The 21,980-nt window shown below is 43.0% G+C and overlaps 1 protein-coding gene across 1 annotated transcript in view; it reads right to left on the reverse strand.

Moving 5' to 3' along the window:
* Positions 1-21,980, reverse strand: part of NT5E (5'-nucleotidase ecto) — a 124,504-nt gene that overhangs the window by 24,343 nt on the left and 78,181 nt on the right. Inside the window, exon 6 of the mRNA XM_073589640.1 lies at positions 15,880-15,988. Within this exon, the coding sequence (XP_073445741.1) occupies positions 15,880-15,988 (109 nt within the window). The remainder of the gene's footprint in view (positions 1-15,879; positions 15,989-21,980) is intronic.

Genomic DNA, 21,980 nt, shown 5'->3' on the forward strand with positions numbered 1-21,980 from the left:
TACACACACACATATATATATATATTGTAGGGATTCAACTCGCTTAGGTGCAGCGGGAGACAAAAATGCGACAGGTTCTTCCCAAAGTTCATGAGGTTTATTTGCATCATAAACCCACAAGGAAGCACATTACCAAAATAGCCTCTAGCTTAGGCAAAAGAACACAAATGTCCGTGGTTGGAGACTCGGACCGAGAGTCTCAGCACATGCTGGGAGGTGTAGTCCTCCCTATATACAACTTTCTGTAGTGTACCACCTGGACACATGGAAGTCTGTCCACACTCTGACAGACTCTCTCACACTCCTTCACATGTGCCAAACACCTCAATTACATAGCCCTGTAACCACACCCACAGGTTCTCACATGGCTATGACATCACTAAAGGTTCTATTGCACATAGACACACACAGGCTTCCCTGAAACAGTGTAACAGAAATATCAGCAGTACCTCTGCTGATCAATACACCCTGGAGCCTGCATCCCAAGGCCACCCACCTTGAGACACATAATGGTCATTTAGGACCCTGCTCCTGTTACCACACTGAATGTGCCTGTACACCCGTCCTGGGACACCCACACAGCGCCCCCTAGCTGACATAGTGGTCACTACACCACATACCTCCCCCCTCTGTTCAAACTTGTAGGGTTGAACACATGACATCACCCAGGGATCTTGAGACCTGGCAACCATGTCACCTTGCCCTACAAGTCGAGAGGACCATCTCCGTCTGTTTCGGTAGTCATACTGCATCATATTTACGTTAGGCCTCCCCCACCCCCAGCGGTCAATATCTCGGCCTTGGGCTTTGGCCTTCCTGTCAACGTCTGTCAGGGTGACCAGGCACTCTTTAGTCTCCACCTGTCTGCAGTGCGCTCCGTCACCCAACCTTTCTCTCACTAGCTGGCTCTCCCGGTTCGTACGATCATGAGTCCCACGTCCAGTTGGGCTAACTGGCTGGTCTGAGTCTGACCCTCTGTCGCTACATCCACCACTGGGTCTCGTGCCTATGCTACTAAGATTAGAACTGCCACTTGCGGACTCTCGACGTTCTTGTCTTCAACTACCTGTCCTTTCATTCTTTGGAGGATCCCTTCGGGTCCTTACACCTTGGGTTGGAGGTGGATGCCACCTGACGTTCTGTATCTGCTTATTCATCTGCAGTCGATCCTGTCTTAGCTGCTCTATCTCCTTCAGGTATGCTACCCGATATTCCAGGAGCATGTGGAGCTTCCCAATGCTTTCCACCGAACCAACCACAATGACAGGAACCATGTCATCTTCAACAGCGACTTCGATTTCACCAGCATGTGGGATCCTCACTCTCTTCACACTGGATCGATTCACCATCTCCTGCATCACCTTTCCAAGTCTACCAACGACTTTCCCCACCAGATTTCTGGGTACCGGAATTATGTCTTCCACAAAGCCCAGCCGACTTTGAGCTTCCCTTGCAAGCTCCAGACGTCGAGCGGCTGTCCTATTACGCTCCACGAGCATCTGTTTCGTGCGGAGACATTGTAGGTGCATCTCCTTCAGGACAGCCACGCTTCTCTCTGTGTCTTCCGTTTCTGCCAGTATCACTAACTGGTCTGTTTCTGGTGCCCAGCTCACACTATAGGCCTTTACTGCCTTTTTAAAGGTCTCATGCACACCTTCGCTGGCACACGCTTCTCGCACGTCTTCGGGTACCTCCATCACGCCCTTGAAGGTCATGGACTTGCTCTCACCCTGGACAGATGGCTCTGGGTTCCCCACGGACACTTCCCTCAAGGTATCTGCCAAGACTGGGTGACTGTCTTGTGCAGCTCTTGGCTCACCATCTTCCTGAGATTTACAGTCTTCAGGACCCTTTTCCAAGATGGGCTTTGGCAGTTCTGCCTTGCTATCAGTCGGGCACGGCCGCTGTACGTCTTCGCCCATCCACTTCTCCCATAGAAGACCTTTTACTACTCCACTGAGTTCTTGCAGAACTTTATCTCGCTCCTCTGCCAGGTAGCGACGCTGATCCTCTCTCCTGAGAATCTCCTGTTGATGCTTCTCTTGGGCCTCTCTGAGCACCTCCATATCTTCCAACAGGGTCTTGTTCATGGTTTTACACTCTGACAGGTGACCTCTGAGCTCAGAGACTTCCTTCTCCAGCTCATCCACTCTGTGCTCAGCTGCTTGCCTTAGGATTCTTTCCCGTTCGACATGTTCTGTTACAGTCTCCTTTATCAGCTGTATCTCACGATCTTGTTCTCTTTTGGCCAGCACGTGTCTCACCACTACCTCTTTAATTATATCAAAGGGTACCACTGGGTCAGTCACACCAGTCGAGTGAACCCTCCAGTTACCGTCCAGCACCAATGTGTCTAGTCCAGTCGTCTCATCTCCCAGCCCACCATCTGTCTTATCACGAGACGTCAGGTCCATAAGTTGGGCAGATGTCCTTCTTCCGGTCAGTTCTACCTCTGACCTGTCCACATCAGGAGCCGTCACTGTCTCAGTGTCCGCTGGCCCCACAGTCGAAGCATCTCCATCGTCCGACCAAACGTCATCAAACAAAAGAAAGTCCCGGCCCCTCTCCCAGGCATAGCCTGTCCCATGGTATCCCGCTACCTTGGCACTCACCACCTTTGGTCCCCTCAAACACTACTCTGTCTACTGCGTAGTTCACCGTGACCCCGTGTTTACAGCGAACCCTGACGTTTTTCTCGGTCAGAGAGAAAACGAGAGGAGTTCCTGTCAGAGTCACCTGACTCTGATTCCAGCCGACCAAAGGCTCCTTCCCGGTGCAGCATCACTGTACACATCTGTGGCCCATCATTACTCCCCGGAAAGGATATTCCACATTCTGAAAAAGACCTGCACATACACTGCGGTACTCCAGACATACCTACGGAGTCACCCAGTGCTGTCACTTCTTCACACTTGGCCCCTTTCTGGACCACCACCCCACTTTGGGTTGCCACTCCAATTTGGGTCACCCCCCCTTTTGGGACTCCACCCCTTTTTGGTTACCACTCCCTTTTGGGTCACCGCCCCCTTTTGGGACTCCACCCCTTTTTGGGTTACCACTCCCTTTTGGGATTTCCCCATGTCCGTTCTGCAGAACTTCTTATGCCACAGTTCACACCACACAGTTTGTCTCTCACAATATCAGACAAGTCCTTGCTGGCACCACCACAGCTTCTGCTGTCACAAACCACCGGCACCTCCGGCTGCCGTTCACACACACACAGCGGCTGGTGTCACTGCAGTCCCTGCTGCGCCGTCTTCGTGGACGCGCCGATCCACCGGAAGCCGCTTGTCCCCTTCGTAACCCCGCCGGGTTACCGGAAGCCGCTTGTCACCCTCAAAGATAAAAAAACCCACAAAAGTGCACCCATAGGGCCTTACCAGTGCAGGTATAATGGGTTATGAAGCAATAATACAGGGTACTCACCCTTAATAGTTGTGTAAAGCCACAACTACTGTATCCGCTTAGTCACATGCAATAAAGCTGCAGCAGGATGGTGTAGACAGACAGCGTTTGCTACCAATGCTCAAGGAGGAGATCCCAACAAGAAAACACCAGGTCCCTGTGCTGTGAGACCTTCGTGACCCCACTGAGTCACAGCAAGCACCTTCAGGTTTTGCAGAGGGAAAAAAAAAAGAAAAAACACATGCACGAAAAAAACTCCAAAAAACCTCACGTATCCTGTCTGTGCACTATTCAGGACGTACCGTCTCTGCCTGAGACCGTCCAACACACAGGGCGCACCGGGTGCTATTCAGGGAGCAGCCCTCCTCCCAGGGTTTCCCAACACACCGGCCTCACCAGGTCCAAGGTCATATCACGTGTTCCAGGGATCTGATTCCTCTCCCAGAACCTCCCAACACTGACCCTCCAGGACCTTGCTCACTGACCCCTCCAGGAACACAGTCTCTGACTGATCCTGGTCAGTGCAACACAGACTCCTGTCTGTTACCTGTGTCGGCCACACAGGTTCTTGGATGCCTCTTCTCCTCTAAGAGGTATCCCACAAATATTAATAGTCACTTTCTCTGACCTCGGTCAGTATTACTCACGGTTGTCAGAGCATCTGCTCTCCTGGCTCAGAATCGCCAGCACTGCCACACGTGCTTCTGGGAATCACTGCCCGCGTTCTCCGCCAATTGTAGGGATTCGACTCGCTTAGGTGCAGCGGGAGACAAATATGCGACAGGTTCTTCCCAAAGTTCATGAGGTTTATTTGCATCATAAACCCACAAGGCAGCACATTACCAAAATAGCCTCTAGCTTAGGCAAAAGAACACAAATGTCCGTGGTTGGAGACTCGGACCGAGAGTCTCAGCACATGCTGGGAGGTGTAGTCCTCCCCATATACAACTTTCTGTAGTGTCCCACCTGGACACATGGAAGTCTGTCCACACTCTGACAGACTCTCTCACACTCCTTCACATGTGCCAAACACCTCAATTACGTAGCCCTGTAACCACACCCACAGGTGCTCACATGGCTATGACATCACGTAGGCTAAGTGCACACGTACCGGAACTCTCGCGGAAATTACCGCGAGAATTCCGGAATTCCATTCCGAGGGAAAATCGCATTTTAAATTCCTGCGATTTTCCCGCGGAAAAACTAGCATTTTGTAAGCGTATTTAGATTGCAGAATGCTAGCGTTTTCCAAGCGATCTGTAGCATCGCTTGGAGAACTGATTGACAGGTTGGTCACACTTGTCAAACACAGTGTTTGACGAGTGTGACCAACTTTTTACTACTGAGGCCGCCTATGCAGCATCAGTAGTAAAAGATAAAATGTAAAAAAAATTAAAAATGGTGTTATTCTTACCTTCCGACGTCCCGCGCATCCGTTCCCAGTAATCCTTTGCGAAAATGCCCGCGATGACGTCGCACGAATGACCGCGAGACTTCGCGATCCCGCGAGAACGGACGCCATCGCGGGCATTTTCGCAAAGGATTACTGGGAACGGAAGCGTGGAGAGAGACGGGAATGCTGCGCGGGACGCCGGAAGGTAAGAATAACAATATTTTTATTTTAAATTCTATTTTTTACAGGGATATGGTACCCAAAATGGTCTCCTCTCCTCCGGACCGTGGGTACCATCCGCAATTGTTCTGCTTACTTTCCGCATGGTGTGCACAGCCACATGCGGGAAGTAAGCGGAACAATGCATTCCTATGGGTGCGGGATCGCCGCGGTTCCGCAAATTAATGAGCATGCTGCGGTTTTTACCGCGACGCGATTCCGCCGCGGTAAAAAACGCAGCATTAGCACAGCATTGCGGAATCGCATAGGAATGCATGGGATGCTTATTTTTCTCATTTTCGCGGCAAAATTGCGCGGTTAAAACCGCCGCGGAAACGCGAAAAAAACGCCACGTGTGAACTCAGCCTAAGGGTTCTATTGCACATAGACACACACAGGCTTCCCTGACACAGTGTAACAGAAATATCAGCAGTACCTCTGCTGATCAATACACCCTGGAGCCTGCATCCCAAAGCCACCCATCTTGAGACCCATAATGGTCATTTAGGACCCTGCTCCTGTTACCACACTGAATGTGCCTGTACACCCGTCCTGGGACACCCACACAGCGCCCCCTAGCTGACATAGTGGTCACTACACCACAATATATATATTGCTCAAAAAAATAAAACGAACACTATTCCTTTTGCAACAGGCTGTTTGTGTTCCCTTTATTTTGTGAGCAATATATATATATCTATAGATATATATATATATGTCTATATATCTTTATATATGACATTATTCTAAAAACTGCACCCGTCAAGGTGCTTAAAACCATTTTTTGTGTTTTGTACAGCAATTAAGGTTTTTTTTTTAGCTAAATATAGATATTTTAAAAAACGTTTTGTGATGTAATTTATTGGTTCGACACCACCTTTTTCATGTTTATGCAGTGGTATCAGAGTAATTGTATTAGGGCTTGGTGTCAGCAGCTGTCATTGACACCTAGCCCTAGGCTTAGTAATGAAAGGAGTCAGCCTGACACCCTCCTTATTAAGCTGATAAGTAAACACAAACATATACATTGTCACCAGCCTATGTAGGAGCATTAACAGAACGAACATTCATAGGCTGTAACCAAACAGCAACTGTTAATTTTAAAGAAAAAAAAAGAAAAAAAAAAATTGCATGGGCTTCCATGTAATTTTCAAAACCAGCAGACAGAAAGCTGACTGCTGAGGGATGATGTTAATATTCTGGGAAGGAGCCAATAGCCATAAAGGTTCCCAGGCTATTATCAGCTCACAGTTGCTTGCTTAGCCTTTACTGGCTAGTTTACAGAGGGACCCCAGAAAAAAATTGACATAGGGTCCCCCTATAAAATTTAACCAGCAAAGGCTAGGCAGACAGCTGCAGGCTGATATTAATAGCCTAGGAAGGGGCCATGGATATTTGCCCCCTCCCAGACTAAAAACAGCAGCTCTCAGCCACCCCAGAAAAGGAGCATATATAAGATGCACCAAATCTGGCGCTTAGCCTCAGGCTTCTCACTTGCCCTGTAGCAGTGGCAAGTGGGGTTCATATTTGTGGGGTCGATGTCACCTTTGTATTGTCAGGGGACATCAAGCCCACAGGTTAGTTATAGAGAGCCATCTGTCCATTAGCAACTCCATAATGATATTGTATAAAAACACAGACACCCAGAATAAAGTCCTTTATTAGAAATAATGACGCCGACTCCTTTAATGAATCTTAATTAAACCATACTCACCGAACGCCTAATCCACTGATGCCAATGTCTCCTGCAACAAAAATAAAATAATAAACCACAATATTCCTCACCTGTCCACAGAGAAGGTAATTCATAATATCCCATAATGTCCCACTGATGTGACCGCACTCAAGGACAGCTGGCCATACTCTGACTGGAGGTAATCGCTCCCGCAGTGTATCAGTGAACTGCCGTGAGAAAGTTCTCATGCAGCGGTGCTGTGAGACTACTGGAGCTGATCAGTTGATGAACTCTGGTGAACTCTCTCACAGCAGCTCAGTGATACACTGTGGGAGCGATTACCTGCTATCAGTGTATCACTGGCGGCTGGGTAGAGCAGTCACATCTCCTGATGTGACTGTTCTATTCGTGAGATTGCCGTGGAACACTTTGGATTACGTGGACTATGGCAGACAGGTGAGTATATGGTGGTTTATTATTCTACATTTTTTCTAGGAGACGAGGGCATCGGGGATTTGGTGTTAGGTGAGTATAATGTATTTTTATTTGAATATGTATGTAATTATTTTACTTTTTTTTTAAAACTGTGAGCACAGGCGCTGGCTTTTGAGATTCATCTCCCTTCAGCGGCATCTGCTGTCACTGTTATCAGTGACAGCAGATGTAACTTGATGGGTGCAGTAGTCTCATCAGCCCACACCTGATAATCTGCAGTAAGCTTTTTACCGCAGGTCACCGCTGTGGGTCACAGTCAGAGCTGTAGGGTCACGCTGATATCTGACAGCATGACTCCGCAGCGCTCTGACTGACGGTCTTACAGGCAGTAGCATTACCGCTGATAAGAACCACTGGTGTTTCCCACGCTATCACACAGATGACAACATGGGAAATACTATAGGAAGCCGGTAAAAACACATACAAAGACTCAGCAAATCCGCAAACATTTTTATACCTGCGTTTTTGCTACAGATTTGACTGACTCAGTTGAAGTTAATGTGTGAAAAACGCTGCAGAAACGCACAAAGAATTGACATGCTGCAGAAAAAAATGCACTGCAAATATCAAAGCAAATTTACTGATCATGTGGAAAACACTTCAGTATTGTTATTGAATTAGCTTGCATAAGGATTCCATAGCATTTTTTGCCCATTTCCGCCAAAATACAGTGGCATGTAAAAGTTCGGGCACCCCTGGTCAAAATTACTGTTATTGTGAACAGTTATGCAAGTAGAAGATTAAATGGTATCTGAAAGGCCTAAAGTTAAAGATGACACATTTCCTTTTTATTTTAACCAAAAAATATATATTGTCTTTTTTTACTTTTTAAAAATTGCAAAAAGGAAAATGGACTGATGAAAAAGTTTGGGCACCCTTGAAGATTTGAGAATAGTTAGGGTTATGGCTTGTTCACTATTATCATTAGGAAGGGCCAGGTGATGCAATTTTCTTAGCTTTATAAAAACCCAGCCTCCTGTAACTATGTGCCAAAAAAACAGTAGCCATTGGTTCTTCTAAGCAGCTGGCACTCTGAAAATTAGCATGGTGGAGGCCCACAAAGCAGCAGAAGGATATAAGAAGATGGCAACTTGAAAATGCTTTGCTTTCTCCTCACTTCGAAATGTAATTAAGAAATGGCAGTTAACAGGAACAGTGGATGTCAAGATAATATCTGGAAGACCAAGCAAAATTTCAGTGAGAGCTGCTTGAAGGATTGCTAGAGAGGCAAATCAGAACCCCCTCTTGTCTTCAAGAGACCTTTAGAAAGATTTAGAAGACTATGGAGTTGCGATACATTGTTCACCTTTTCAGAGACTCATGCACAAATATGGCCTTCATGGAAGAGTCATCAGAAGAAAACCTCTCCTGTGTCCTCACCATAAAATTCAGTGTCAGAAATATGCAAGAACAGCTAAACAAGCCTGATATATTGTGGAAACAAGTACTGTGGACCGAAGAGGTTAAAATAGAACTATTTGGTCACAATGATCAAAGGTATGTGTGGAGAAAAGACACAGAATTTCAGGAAAATAACATCTCTCCAAACATTAAGCATGTGGGTGGATCAATCATGCCTTGGGGTTGTATTGCAGGCAATGGCATGGGGAACATTTTACAGAGGGAAGAATGGATTCAATGAAATTTAAACAAATTCTCGATGAAAATATAACATCAACTGTGAAAAAACTGAAGTTGAAAAGAAGATGGCTTCTACAAATGCATAATGATCTTAAAGACACGTCAAAATTCACAATAGACTATCTCAAAAGGCGGAAGCTGAAGGTTTTACAATGGTTCTCACAGTCCCCTGATCTGAACATCTTTGAAAATCTGTGAGTCCCCTGATCTGAACATCTTTGAAAATCTGTGATTAGACCTCAAAGTAGCAGTGTATTCAAGATGACCTCACAAAACTGGAAGCATTTTCCAAAGAAGAATAGATGAAAATCCCTCACTCTTGTCTGGCTACACAAAGTGTCTACAAGCTGTTATACTTAAAAAACAGGGTGCTACTAGGTACTAACCATGCAGTGTGCTAAAACTTTTGTTTTTGTAATTTTTAAAATATAAAAGTGCCTAGAGTGTTTAGGAGCAAAATATTAATAATGTAGTGACATGACAAAAATCTGCATAACTAATCATATGCAAAATAGCTACAAGTCAAATTAATGTATGAAATGGCCAAGATGATAGTCTATAAAATGGAGTCTCACATTCAAACTAGTAGTGGATAGTGAGATATGGAGCCTGAAAGTCAAAACTTCAAAACATTTTACCCTTTTTCTCCTCAGTGCATAAGGAATCTATCACTAGATTTTTATTAACCTCTCTGAAAGCAGCATGATATAGGGGCAGAGTCTCTGATTCTGGCAATTTTTTTCTAGTATACCAATAGCTGCATGTTGCATTTTTTTTTTTTAATAAAATCACAGTTTTATCTGCTGCAGAGCTTTTGCAGTGACTCATGACTCATGCAGGAAAAATTTACCTCCTGTTTCTATATAAAGCTTAGAAGGATTCGGCTAGTCATTTTTTTAATCGTGTGATGTTATAGACCTAATGGAAAAGAGAAGACTAAGGCCTCTTTCACACTTCAGTTTTTTTGCATCAGTTCAAATCCGCCAAAAAGTCATACAAGCGGATCCGTTGTTAACTGATGTGATCGGATCCTGAAAATGAGGAAATTTAAAGGAAACGCTGGCGAGAGAGAGAGAGAGAGAGAGAGAGACGTTACAAGCTCCGTTTTGAAATCTTTGAGGATGGTGACGGACAGCAACTTTTGGCGGATCCTCACAAAAAACGGATGCAACGGACAGCAATCCGTCACAATCCGCCTTTATAGCAAGTCAATGGGGAAAAAAACGGATCCTCAAAAAAAATTTGAGGATCCGTTTTTTTCAAAACCTGGCGGATTGTGACTGATTGTAAAAAACGGAAGTGTGAAAGAAGCCTTAGCTGAGTGGAAGGGCAAAATGAGAAATTGTAATGTCACTTTGCTATATAATATGATGATTGAAATATATTAACAGAATAAAAATGCTGCCATGTATAAACAATCATAAAGTAGTTTTTGTTTCCCTGAGTGAAAATACAGCTATTTTCATGGTTACATATCTGACCATGCTAATTATATGTTGCCCATGGTTTTTATGATTTTAACCCCTTTCAACCCCAGATGAATTTCTGTTTTTTGTTTTAATTTTTTCCTCCCCTTCTTCCAAGAGCCATAACTTTTTTACTTTTCCAGCTATATAGCCTCATGAGCCATATGTGCACAAACCTTATCATCAACTACAAAAAACGTCTGACTGCTGTGCTTGCCAACAAGGGTTTTGCCACCAAGTAATAAGTCTTGTTTGTCAGAGGGATCAAATACTTATTTCTCACTGCAAAATGAAAATAAATTTATATAATTTATACAATGTGATTTTCTGGATTTCATTTTTGATATTCTATCTCTCAATGCTAATATTAACCTACACTTAATATTATAGTCTGTTCATGTCTTTGTCAGTGGGCAAACTTACAAAATCAGCAAGGGATCAAATAATTATTTCCTTCACTGTATATAATACAGGAGATTCACTTTTTGTATTGAAGTTTCTGGTAAAAGGGTAGGAAAGAAAGAAAGCGCACCGATCTAAATGTAAAGGTATAATTAGATCGTAGGTGAATATAGGTCTCACTCACCTTTTATAAATCTGATATCTTGCATATAGGTCACTTAAGACGATTAGGTGTTCAAAGGTGGATTTCTTCTGTGGTCAGTATGCTGCAAATCCCTGGTAGCTAGTGAGTCACTCAGACCAAGTAACCATAGGAATGTTATCCAATAAATTTTATACCAGGCTATTTGCGCTCCCGTAGGTGTAGGATCCAAAGCTTCTTATTATCCAAAAAAGGTTTTTAATATTTCTCAAGAAAAAGCACATACAACGCATTTCAACAGTATAAAATGTCTTCCTCAGGTATATTGTGATAAGTATTCCAAAATTGTGGATAGCTTTATAAGAAGTAGTATTATGCTAAAAAGGGTGTGGACCACTAAAATGAGTTCCTAACACACCCTCTATAGAGCTGCTCTACAAGTTAGAAGTTTACAAGAGGACATAAAGGTAGTAAAAGCAAATGCACTATACAGTGGGGCAAAAAAGTATTTAGTCAGTCAGCAATAGTGCAAGTTCCACCACTTAAAAAGATGAGAGGCGTCTGTAATTTACATCATAGGTAGACCTCAACTATGGGAGACAAACTGAGAAAAAAAAATCCAGAAAATCACATTGTCTGTTTTTTTTTCAATTTATTTGCATATTATGGTGGAAAATAAGTATTTGGTCAGAAACAAAATTTCATCTCAATACTTTGTGATATATCCTTTGTTGGCAATGACAGAGGCCAAACGTTTTCTGTAAGTCTTCACAAGGTTGCCACACACTGTTGTTGGTATGTTGGCCCATTCCTCCATGCAGATCTCCTCTAGAGCAGTGATGTTTTTGGCTTTTCGCTTGGCAACACGGACTTTCAACTCCCTCCAAAGGTTTTCTATAGGGTTGAGATCTGGAGACTGGCTAGGCCACTCCAGGACCTTGAAATGCTTCTTACGAAGCCACTCCTTCGTTGCCCTGGTGGTGTGCTTTGGATCATTGTCATGTTGAAAGACCCAGCCACGTTTCATCTTCAATGCCCTTGCTGATGGAAGGAGGTTTGCACTCAAAATCTCACGATACATGGCCCCATTCATTCTTTCATGTACCCGGATCAGTCGTCCTGGCCCCTTTGCAGAGAAACAGCCCCAAAGCATGATGTTTCCACCACCATGCTTTACAGTAGGTATGGTGTTTGATGGATGCAACTCAGTATTCTTTTTCCTCCAAACACGACAAGTTGTGTTTCTACCAAACAGTTCCAGTTTGGTTTCATCAGACCATAGGACATTCTCCCAAAACTCCTCTGGATCATCCAAATGCTCTCTAGCAAACTTCAGACGGGCCCGGACATGTACAGGCTTAAGCAGTGGGACACGTCTGGCACTGCAGGATCTGAGTCCATGGTGGCGTAGTGTGTTACTTATGGTAGGCCTTGTTACATTGGTCCCAGCTCTCTGCAGTTCATTCACTAGGTCCCCCCGCGTGGTTCTGGGATTTTTGCTCACCGTTCTTGTGATCATTCTGACCCCACGGGGTGGGATTTTGCGTGGAGCACCAGATAGAGGGAGATTATCAGTGGTCTTGTATGTCTTCCATTTTCTAATTATTGCTCCCACAGTTGATTTCTTCACTCCAAGCTGGTTGGCTATTGCAGATTCAGTCTTCCCAGCCTGGTGCAGGGCTACAATTTTGTTTCTGGTGTCCTTTGACAGCTCTTTGGTCTTCACCATAGTGGAGTTTGGAGTCAGACTGTTTGAGGGTGTGCACAGGTGTCTTTTTATACTGATAACAAGTTTAAACAGGTGCCATTACTACAGGTAATGAGTGGAGGAAAGAGGAGACTCTTAAAGAAGAAGTTACAGGTCTGTGAGAGCCAGAAATCTTGATTGCTTGTTTCTGACCAAATACTTATTTTCCACCATAATATGCAAATAAAATGAAAATAAAACAGACAATGTGATTTTCTGGATTTTTTTTTCTCAGTTTGTCTCCCATAGTTGAGGTCTACCTATGATGTAAATTACAGACGCCTCTCATCTTTTTAAGTGGTGGAACTTGCACTATTGCTGACTGACTAAATACTTTTTTGCCCCACTGTATAAATATATTAAAAAAATGATAAAATTAGATTATAACAGATAATATATAAAATATGTTAGTGAATATCATAAATTACAATATAATTATATAGCGAATTCAAATGGTTATATGTGACTAAAATACATTTAAAACACATAAATTATAAAAAACAGTGCGAATTAGAGTTATGGAAAACACTTTTTTTTTATACTCCCTCAATGACTTTACTTAATCCATCCGGGTGTAAAGTCCCCATTCTATTTTTTTTTTTTTTTTTTTTTATATATATACTAAAAATAAATTAAATTGCGAAGAATCCTATTAGATTTTTAGAATGGGGCCTTTACATCCGGACTGATTACATGAAGTCATTGAGGGAACATAAAAAAAAAAAATAGTGTTTTCCATAACTCTAATTAACATATTTTATATATTATCTGTTATAATCTAATTTTATCATGTTTTTTTAATATATTTATATAATGCATTTGCCTTTACTACCATTATGTCCTCCTGTAAACTTCTAACTTGTAGAGCAGCTCTATAGAGGGTGTGTTAGGAACTCATTTTAGTGGTCCACACCCTTTTTAGCATAATACTACTTCTTATAAAGCTATCCACAATTTTGGAATACTTATCACAACATACCTGAGGAAGACATTTTATACTGTCGAAACGCGTTGTATGTGCTTTTTCTTTGAAAACCTTTTTTGGATAATAAGAAGCCTTGGATCCTACACCTACGGGAGCGCAAATAGCCTGGTATAAAATTTATTGGATGACTCTTTGTATTGAAGAATTGAAATAAATTAACTTTTTGATGATATTCTAATTTTGTGAGAAGCACCCGTATGTAATGAAAATTAAAATGCAGGACTTTGATTTTATTTTGCACTTGTTTTCATGCCTATGTCTAAGAATCTATCAGACAATATATAATCTATAACTTCAGTGCTGGTTTGCTCGCCAACGGATGTGTCTGGCTCGAGACATGGTCTATATGACATAGGCATAACTAAAAATAGCGAACAATGACCATAAAAGTTTCAGCAGTGTTTTAAATGAATGGAAAGCAAATTATTAGCAATGAATACAAATAATAAACAGTTCTAGCCTGATGTGAAATGACATTTTAGAACAGGCGGTAACAGATGAAAAGTGTTCTAAAAAAAAATGTTGGCAGAAAGTTCAGCTGGATGGAAAAATATGTGAAAAGGGAACAATCATTTAGTACTCGAGTCCAGTATGCCTACCAGAAAAACTTACACAAAGCAGTCAAAACACAAAATCTGAAAGCACTAGCATCAAACAAGATAATACATGTAGATATTATACCTCATAAATGATGCTGCTTACATAATGATTTAATCAATTGCATGTCAAACAATTGATATTTATATAAAAAACTGCATGTAATCGCACTATAAATTACCATGGTGTTGTGATTTTTGGCTGAACAGCTTGTATAGTCCTAGCATGTTTATATGGCTAAGGCCAGGTTCACATAGCGTTAATGCAGTTCGTTCAACTGTTCAACGCATGCGTTAAACGGACTGCGTTAACGCTACTCTAATATTCAGATCGCGCTAGCGCAGATGCTCCATCTGCGCTAGCAGGGACGGACCCTCGAACGCTGCAGACCGCGTCCGAGGGTCCATCACAGAATGACGGCACATCACTAACGCATGCCGCTTATGACATGTGTTAGCGATGCGCTCGTTTATGGGAGTGTATGGCAGCGTTAACGGATGCATTACATCGCGTTAATGCCGCGTTGTAATGCAATCTCTTAAACGGACTGCCTAAAGGCAATATGAACCTTGCCTAAGAATACATACACTACGATACTGCACTAATACATTATAAAGTCTCTTCCAAAAAAAGAAGATCACCACGCCAAAATTGTTCAGGATACAACTGAAAGTTGATGAATTGGTGCCAATTTTTGATGAAAAAACGTTCTTGGATAAGGTGTTAACTGAGATAACTCACGTGCTAACAGAGTGTCTTCGGTGTGCTCGAAAATTTTTTGAATTCCCTCGGCTACAAGTCTCACGGCTGTTCGACAGGTGCAACATGCAGGGATTACCTAACAAACAGGCAATCCCTACATGTGTTGCGGCTGTTAAATAGCCAGGAGACATGAAGTCACAGCGATTCACACCTTATCCAAGTATGTTCACTAATCACTAAGAGGATCCGATCTTTGCCCAAGGCTTTACATAGTAGCCCCGATTTTTCAAATTGTAGCACCTGTTCAAAGGAAGATAATCCATTACTACAACACTCCCTATTCTACTTTTCATCTCAGGCATCATCTATGTAGCCATCTTTCCCAACTTGGTGGGTTGACTGCATGAAACAATTGTTTATTGGAAGCTAAACAGGATTATTGATGATAAAAATATGTGCACCCCAGACACATGGCAATCAGCTAAACACACATAATTGTATTGATACATATAAGAGACTACATATATAGTTATTATATCACTTGTCAGGTTAAAGGGAATCTGTATGGATATCTACATGTATATGGACATGTAGGCCACAGAAGGCTGAATAAAATGATACCTTGATATCTGAGATCCGATGTCTTGTTTCAGTGAAATCCATGTTTTTCTTATATGTAAATGAGCTGTGAAGATCTATGGGAGGGACACTGATCTCCCTGAGGATCTGTCTCATTATCTTATTTTAACTGAAATGGGGCGTTACCAGTGTCAGACATGTAATGAATGAGAGTCTGCTCTCCTGTTCTACATGTCTAATGCCGGTAATGCCCCCTTTCATTTAAAATAAGCTCTGGAAGCAGATTCTCAAGGAGATCTGTGTCTAATCTATATATCTTACGTAATCATTGCCGCTTTATTTGCCTTATAGTGTCAAAGGAAAAATAGTACTTTCCTGTATATGCATCTGGAGTGTACCCTTAATAAGATGGACATATCGTTTACACATACCATTACTGGATTTCTCATCAATCGATGCTCTTACTCCACCACCATTCATGATGCACATGGAGACATGATTCCATCTCACTTCATCAGGATTCCGAAGATTATTATATATCTTAGAAAACAAAAAGACAATCCCTTTCATAGTTAATGACCAGTCAATTGGTCAATTAAGGATCATTAGGTGTGAAATAGAGATGAACGAATCTTTTGAAATTCGTATTTGCTGATCACTAACTTATCCCAAAATATTTGATTTGCGGTGTGTTAATATTCGCTTCAGCATGTAAGAAATAGTTCTGGGCAAGTTTTTTCTATGTGAATCTGAAAATATTTGGGTTCGTGTGAAACTGAAAATTTAAGGAAATTCAACTTTAAAGTCGATCCTCTGCTTGTCAATCCACTCATCTTTACTACTTAATAGAATATATTTTTCTTTAAAGGTATATTCAGACAGTAAAGTAATTTCTCAGTTTTTTGTATAAAGACCACACTGTGTGAATATTCCTATATTAGCTCAACTATCCTGAACTCTAATAGTGCTAAGGTCTAATTTTGCATTTGCTGAATATCCCACATATTCAAAATGGATGGGAAATATTGGCACATGCTGCATGAAAAATAACTCTCTCTGCTGGTTAAGATGGATCACCTAAAGACAAGGCAACCTTGTGCATATAATCCTGGGCCTACTAGCAAAAAAAATGCCATGTTTTGCATACAACATAGGTGTCACAGGGCAGTAGGGGGAAAACAGGAGACGTGGAACCAGGGCCCCTGAACTGCCCCTCAGGCTAAGGGGTAATAATGTCATGATGTGACTGGCCCTGCGTGATGCGACCTTACGATTGGCTGGTCACAAAACCAACAAAGACAAACAAGGGAGGGAACACCGGGGAAACTGTTACAACGGTGGGCCCTGCAATAGGGAACGGGGAAATGGACACCTCCTGCACTCCCCTAAGAATGAGCCCTGAACTCTCCTCACATTCCCTATACAGGTTCTTTCAACCTGTCGCCCACCAGGATACCTAGGTCCCTCACTTGCCCTGCACCTATCCATTACTAGGGAACTGGCAAGTGCGGACACTGGTCCCACCGCTGGACTAATAAGACACCAGGGAAAATAACAGAGAGGGAAAAACAAACAACAATTAGCTTGCTCTGCAGTCATGCACCTGACCATAGAGTAAGGCACCCGAAACACAGTTTCCAGCAGGAAAACCACTGCTCCAGATCAGTTGCAAACACCACTGCTCAAGACAGCTTCTCTCCTCAGAACGGTTTGCTTCCAAATGACCTGTATTATCAACAGGGAGCAGCAGCAGCTGATGACCTTTTATAGGAAGGAGGGGGGAGGTCACCACCTGCTGACTAATTAAACATGTAGTAACAACAGCGGCCACCGGGGGAAAAAACCCAGCAGCCGACCAACTCTAGTTGTAGTAACACCAGCGGTCACCGGGGGGCAAAACTCCATATCAACCCCCGAGGTCAGAAAGGAAAAAGGTTCATATAAGAGAGTCCAGACTCTGCCACAGATCCAAAAATGGATTGTGACAATAGGTATGTAAATGCAGAAACCCTGCTAAAAGAATAATTGCAATTTGAACTATAGAATGTGTATATACATTATACATGCAACACTGTGCAAAACCAGATAGGATATGTAGTGGACAGAGGCAAGGTAAAAACCCAGATCACTAAAGTGGACGCAATCCAAAACTGTCCGAGACCGCTATCAAAGAAGCAAGTTAGAGCATTTCTTGGAATCGTAGGGTACTACAGGAGGCTTCTTCAAAACTTTACCATGATTGCCACCCTCCTGACTGACCTCCTTAAGTGGTCAGAATCAGCCAAATGGACAGTGGAGGCAGAGACGGTCTTTAAACAACTGAACCTAGCTCTGTGTAAGTGGACAGTTCTGGTTGCTCCTGACTTTAAGATGGAATTTGTACTTCAGACAGATTCCTCAGAATTTGGACTAGGAGTGGTACTTTCTCAGGAGATACAAAAGGAGGACCACTCCATTCTCTACTTAAGTAGGAAGCTGTGTATTTTCGTTTAAGTAGGAAGCTGTCAAGATTTGAGAAGAATATTCCATTGTAGAAAAAGAATGCTTGGCCATAAAGTGGAAGGTGGACACATTACAATACTATCTGTTAGAGAGACAATTTTAATTAGTATCATACCATGCCCTACTCAGGTGAATGAGGGAGGAAAAGGTAAAAATGCTCGAGTTACCCACTGGTTTCTAGCCTTGCAGGATTACAGCTTCTATGTAGAACATAGAGCTAGGATGCTACGTAGTAATGTCGATGCCCTCATGAGAATCCCATGTCTAGTGGTAAAAGGTGCCAAGCCCCATGGCTTTAGGCAGAGGAGGTATATAAGGTGGCTGCCAGACACATAGTTGATGGGAGGTATGTATCATGGAGGTGGTTGTTATTTGTGATGTAAACCTGGGGTAATGCTTTAGTGTACATAGTACTATGAATCTTGTTTTGTGCACCTGGGTCAGGTTTTAAGGCCAGTCTGAGAGATGGGCAGGTCTGGATGCCTACATACCCAACACTGGGAGCTTTAGAGTGTAAAATCGAGTTTGTTTGACATATTGGGAAAGGACAAGTTGAAAATGCTTTGCTATCTTCTTCTAGCCTTCTCCTGCTTTGTGGGCCTCCACCATTTTCATTGTCAGAATGCCAGACAGCTGCTTTGCATCTTTGCATCACATGGCCTTTCCTAACAATGATGGTGAACAAACCTTAACACTAACAGTCTGAAACCTTGGCCAAAGTTATCTGAGCACACAAGTCTAATGGTGCCCAAACATTTGCATCATCCCATGTTATTTGTAAAATGAAAAAAGAATAAAATAAAATGTACATATCTGGCAAAAATTAAGAGACCACCACATCAAAGCCCTGTCATGGGCAGCCCATTCTCCAGACCTGAACTCCACTGAAAACCTCTGGAATGTAATCAAGAGGAAGATGGATAGTCACAAGCCATCAAACAAAGAAGAACTGCTTACATTTTTGCGCCAGAAGCAGTGTGAAAGACTGGTGGCAAGCATGCCAAGACTCATGAAAGCTGTTTTTAAAAATAATGGTTATTCCACAAAATTTTGATTTCAGAACACTTCCTAAGTTAAAACATTAGTATTGTTGTTTCTAAATGATTATGAACTTGTTTTCTTTGCATTATTTGATGTCTGAAAGCACTGTTTGATGTTTTTTTTTTTAATTTTGACCATATCTCCTTTTCAGAAAAAAACCCCAAAATTTACTGCTTGGAAATTCAGAGACATGTTGTCAGAAGATTATAGACTAAAAGAACAATTTACATTTTACTCAAAAATATACCTATGAAGAGAAAAATCAGACAAACTGAACATTTGAAAGTGGTCTCTTAATTTTTGCCAGAGATGTACAGTTGTGGCCAAAAGTATTGACACCCCTGCAATTCTGTCAGATAATACTCAGTTTCTTCCTGAAAATGATTGCAAACACAAATTCTTTGGTATTATTATCTTCATTTAATTTGTCTTAAATGATAAAACACAAAAAGAATTGTCCTAAAGCCAAATTGGATATAATTCCACACCAAACATAAAAAAGAGGGTGGACAAAAGTATTGGCACTTGTCATGGTCACGCATGTCTGGACGCAGCGACTACCGCAAGGCGAACCCATGTGACGCATGTGACCCTGGATACACCACCTCCAGTGGGGCAAATTTAAATAATAAACAAGTGCAGCTGGATACACCGCCTCCAACTGGCGAATTTAGACATTACACATATATACAAGTCTGGAAACCCCGCCTCCAGTAAGGCGAATTTAAATAATAAAGGGGAACCTGGGTAACATTAACAATGGTGGGCCCTGCGATAGGGAATAGGGATGTGGAGACCTCCTGAGCTCCCCTGAGCCAGTGTCCCTGCACTCCTAACGTTCCCTATGCCGGTTCCGCACTGGGCGCGCAACAGGAACCTAAAAACCCTAGCTCGTCCTGACCTAAACTGTTGTGAGTTCATTTTTCCCTTCACCATTGAGGTCTGATGAACTCCCTCCTCTAGTGAAGGAAGGTAGTGAGACTGATTATCAAACACCTCGGCAGCTAGATGATGACTGGGTGGCTGGAATTGAGGACTGGATATAAGGCTGCCGACGCCCTTCTTCCTGGCTGGTGATTTTCCTGCTGGATTCTTGGAGACCAGTCTGATTCCTGCATCTCAAAGCTAAGTTTTTCTTCTCCGCTTTGTACTCTTCAGTTTTGTTTTTGTTTTGCCTTGTTTTTGGGAGTTCTGCCATCCCCGGCCGGGGGTGAGCTGAATTCCATTTTTGTCTCTGATCTGTTGATATTTTGCTCTGTCTTCAGAATATACCTGAGTGCTGATATAGTCTTTTGAAGCCTAGCGACTTCAGGGCCTGTTTTTCCTATCAGTCGGTTGGCTCATTTTGATAGGGTTTTTGCGGATGGCAGACAGCAGCTTTCCTATCCTGTACTATGTAGTTAGCTTGGGCCCCATCATTTGCTCAACCTATCTTTCTATCTGTGTTAGTGTTTTCATCTTGCTTCACCGTCATTATATGTTGGGGGCTGCCTATTGCTTTGGGGTCTGCTCTGGGGCAGTTTAGTTTTTCCCCTTTCTGTCTTTAGGCTATATAGTTCTCCGGCTGTGATCGAGGGGTCTAGGGCACCGTAGGAACCCCCCACGGCTACTGCTAGTTGTTGTGGATAGGTTCAGGGGTCTGCAATCCGATAGCTGCCAACCTCTCTGGTTTTTCTGGACTTCGCTGGTATTTTGTTTTTTCCTCCTTCGGTGACTCATCATAACACTAAACCCTCACTAGGGAATTGGCCGGTGCGGAAACTAATCCCACCACTGCACTAAAACACACATGAGGAAAGATGACAAAACAGGGGAAACACCACTTAGCTTTGCTCTGTTGCGTACGCTCCTAGCAACAGAGCCCACCACCTGTGTGCATCTTCTCATCCACCCAGATCCATCACCATAACTGGATTCTTCACCATAGTGCAGCCTTGGAGCAGAGTCCACCACCAGTTGCAGCTGTCCAGTAACAGAGTCCCAAAGATGAGTTCAGCTCCTGCCCAAAAAGTCAAGCATGCATGAGTCCAGCTCTCAGCAACCAAGTCCCGCATGCTGAGTGCAACTCTCTCCATAGTCGTCACTCCACCAAGCCATGCAAGCACTTCCTGCTGACACCATAAACTGTGACTCCACCACGTCATGCCAGCCCTTCTTGCAGACCACCTAGCTGCCACTCGTCCCCTCTGGCTGGGCTGCGCAGGACTCATGTTCAGCTCCTTCCTCACCCAGGCTTCCTTGCCAAATGAACACACAATATCACCAACACTGATTGAACTCACCTGGCTCTCTTATATAGAGCCTAACACCTGATTTGTAATTAAGTGCACATTAAGCCAAAGAAACTAAAGTGCACTACCGCTCACCACCACCGGGGCAACTTAGAATGAACGACACCACGTGTAATAATTCTAATGGCCACCGGGGGCAATCAACCCACTTTTGCACCAAGCCAAAGGGAAAAAAGTTCACTTTGTCCATTTAAACTGTCAGATCCACCTTGGATCATGACAGCACTGTTCGAAAAATCATGTGATGCTTCTCTAATTTGTGTAATTAACAGTACCTGTAACTTACCTGTGGCACCTAACAGGTGTTGGCAATAACTAAATCACACTTGCAGCCAGTTGACATGGATTAAAGTTGACTCAACCTCTGTCCTGTGTCCTTGTGTGTACCACATTGAGCATGGAGAAAAGAAAGAAGACCAAACAACTGTCTGAGGACTTGAGAAACCAAATTTTGAGGAAGCATGAGCAATCTCAAGGCTACAAGTCCATCTCCAAAGACCTGAATGTTCCTGTGTCTACCGTGCGCAGTGTCAAGAAGTTTAAAGCCCATGGCACTGTGGCTAACCTCCCTAGATGTGGACGGAAAAGAAAAATTAACAAGAGATTTCAACGCAAGATTGTGCGGATGTTGGATAAAGAACCTCGACTAACATCCAAACAAGAACAAGCTGCCCTGCAGTCAGAGGGTACAACAGTGT

This window comes from Dendrobates tinctorius, unplaced genomic scaffold, assembly GCF_039654945.1.
Source record: "Dendrobates tinctorius isolate UK_male_01 unplaced genomic scaffold, ASM3965494v1 ptg000111l, whole genome shotgun sequence".
NCBI classification, from domain to species: domain Eukaryota; kingdom Metazoa; phylum Chordata; class Amphibia; order Anura; family Dendrobatidae; genus Dendrobates; species Dendrobates tinctorius.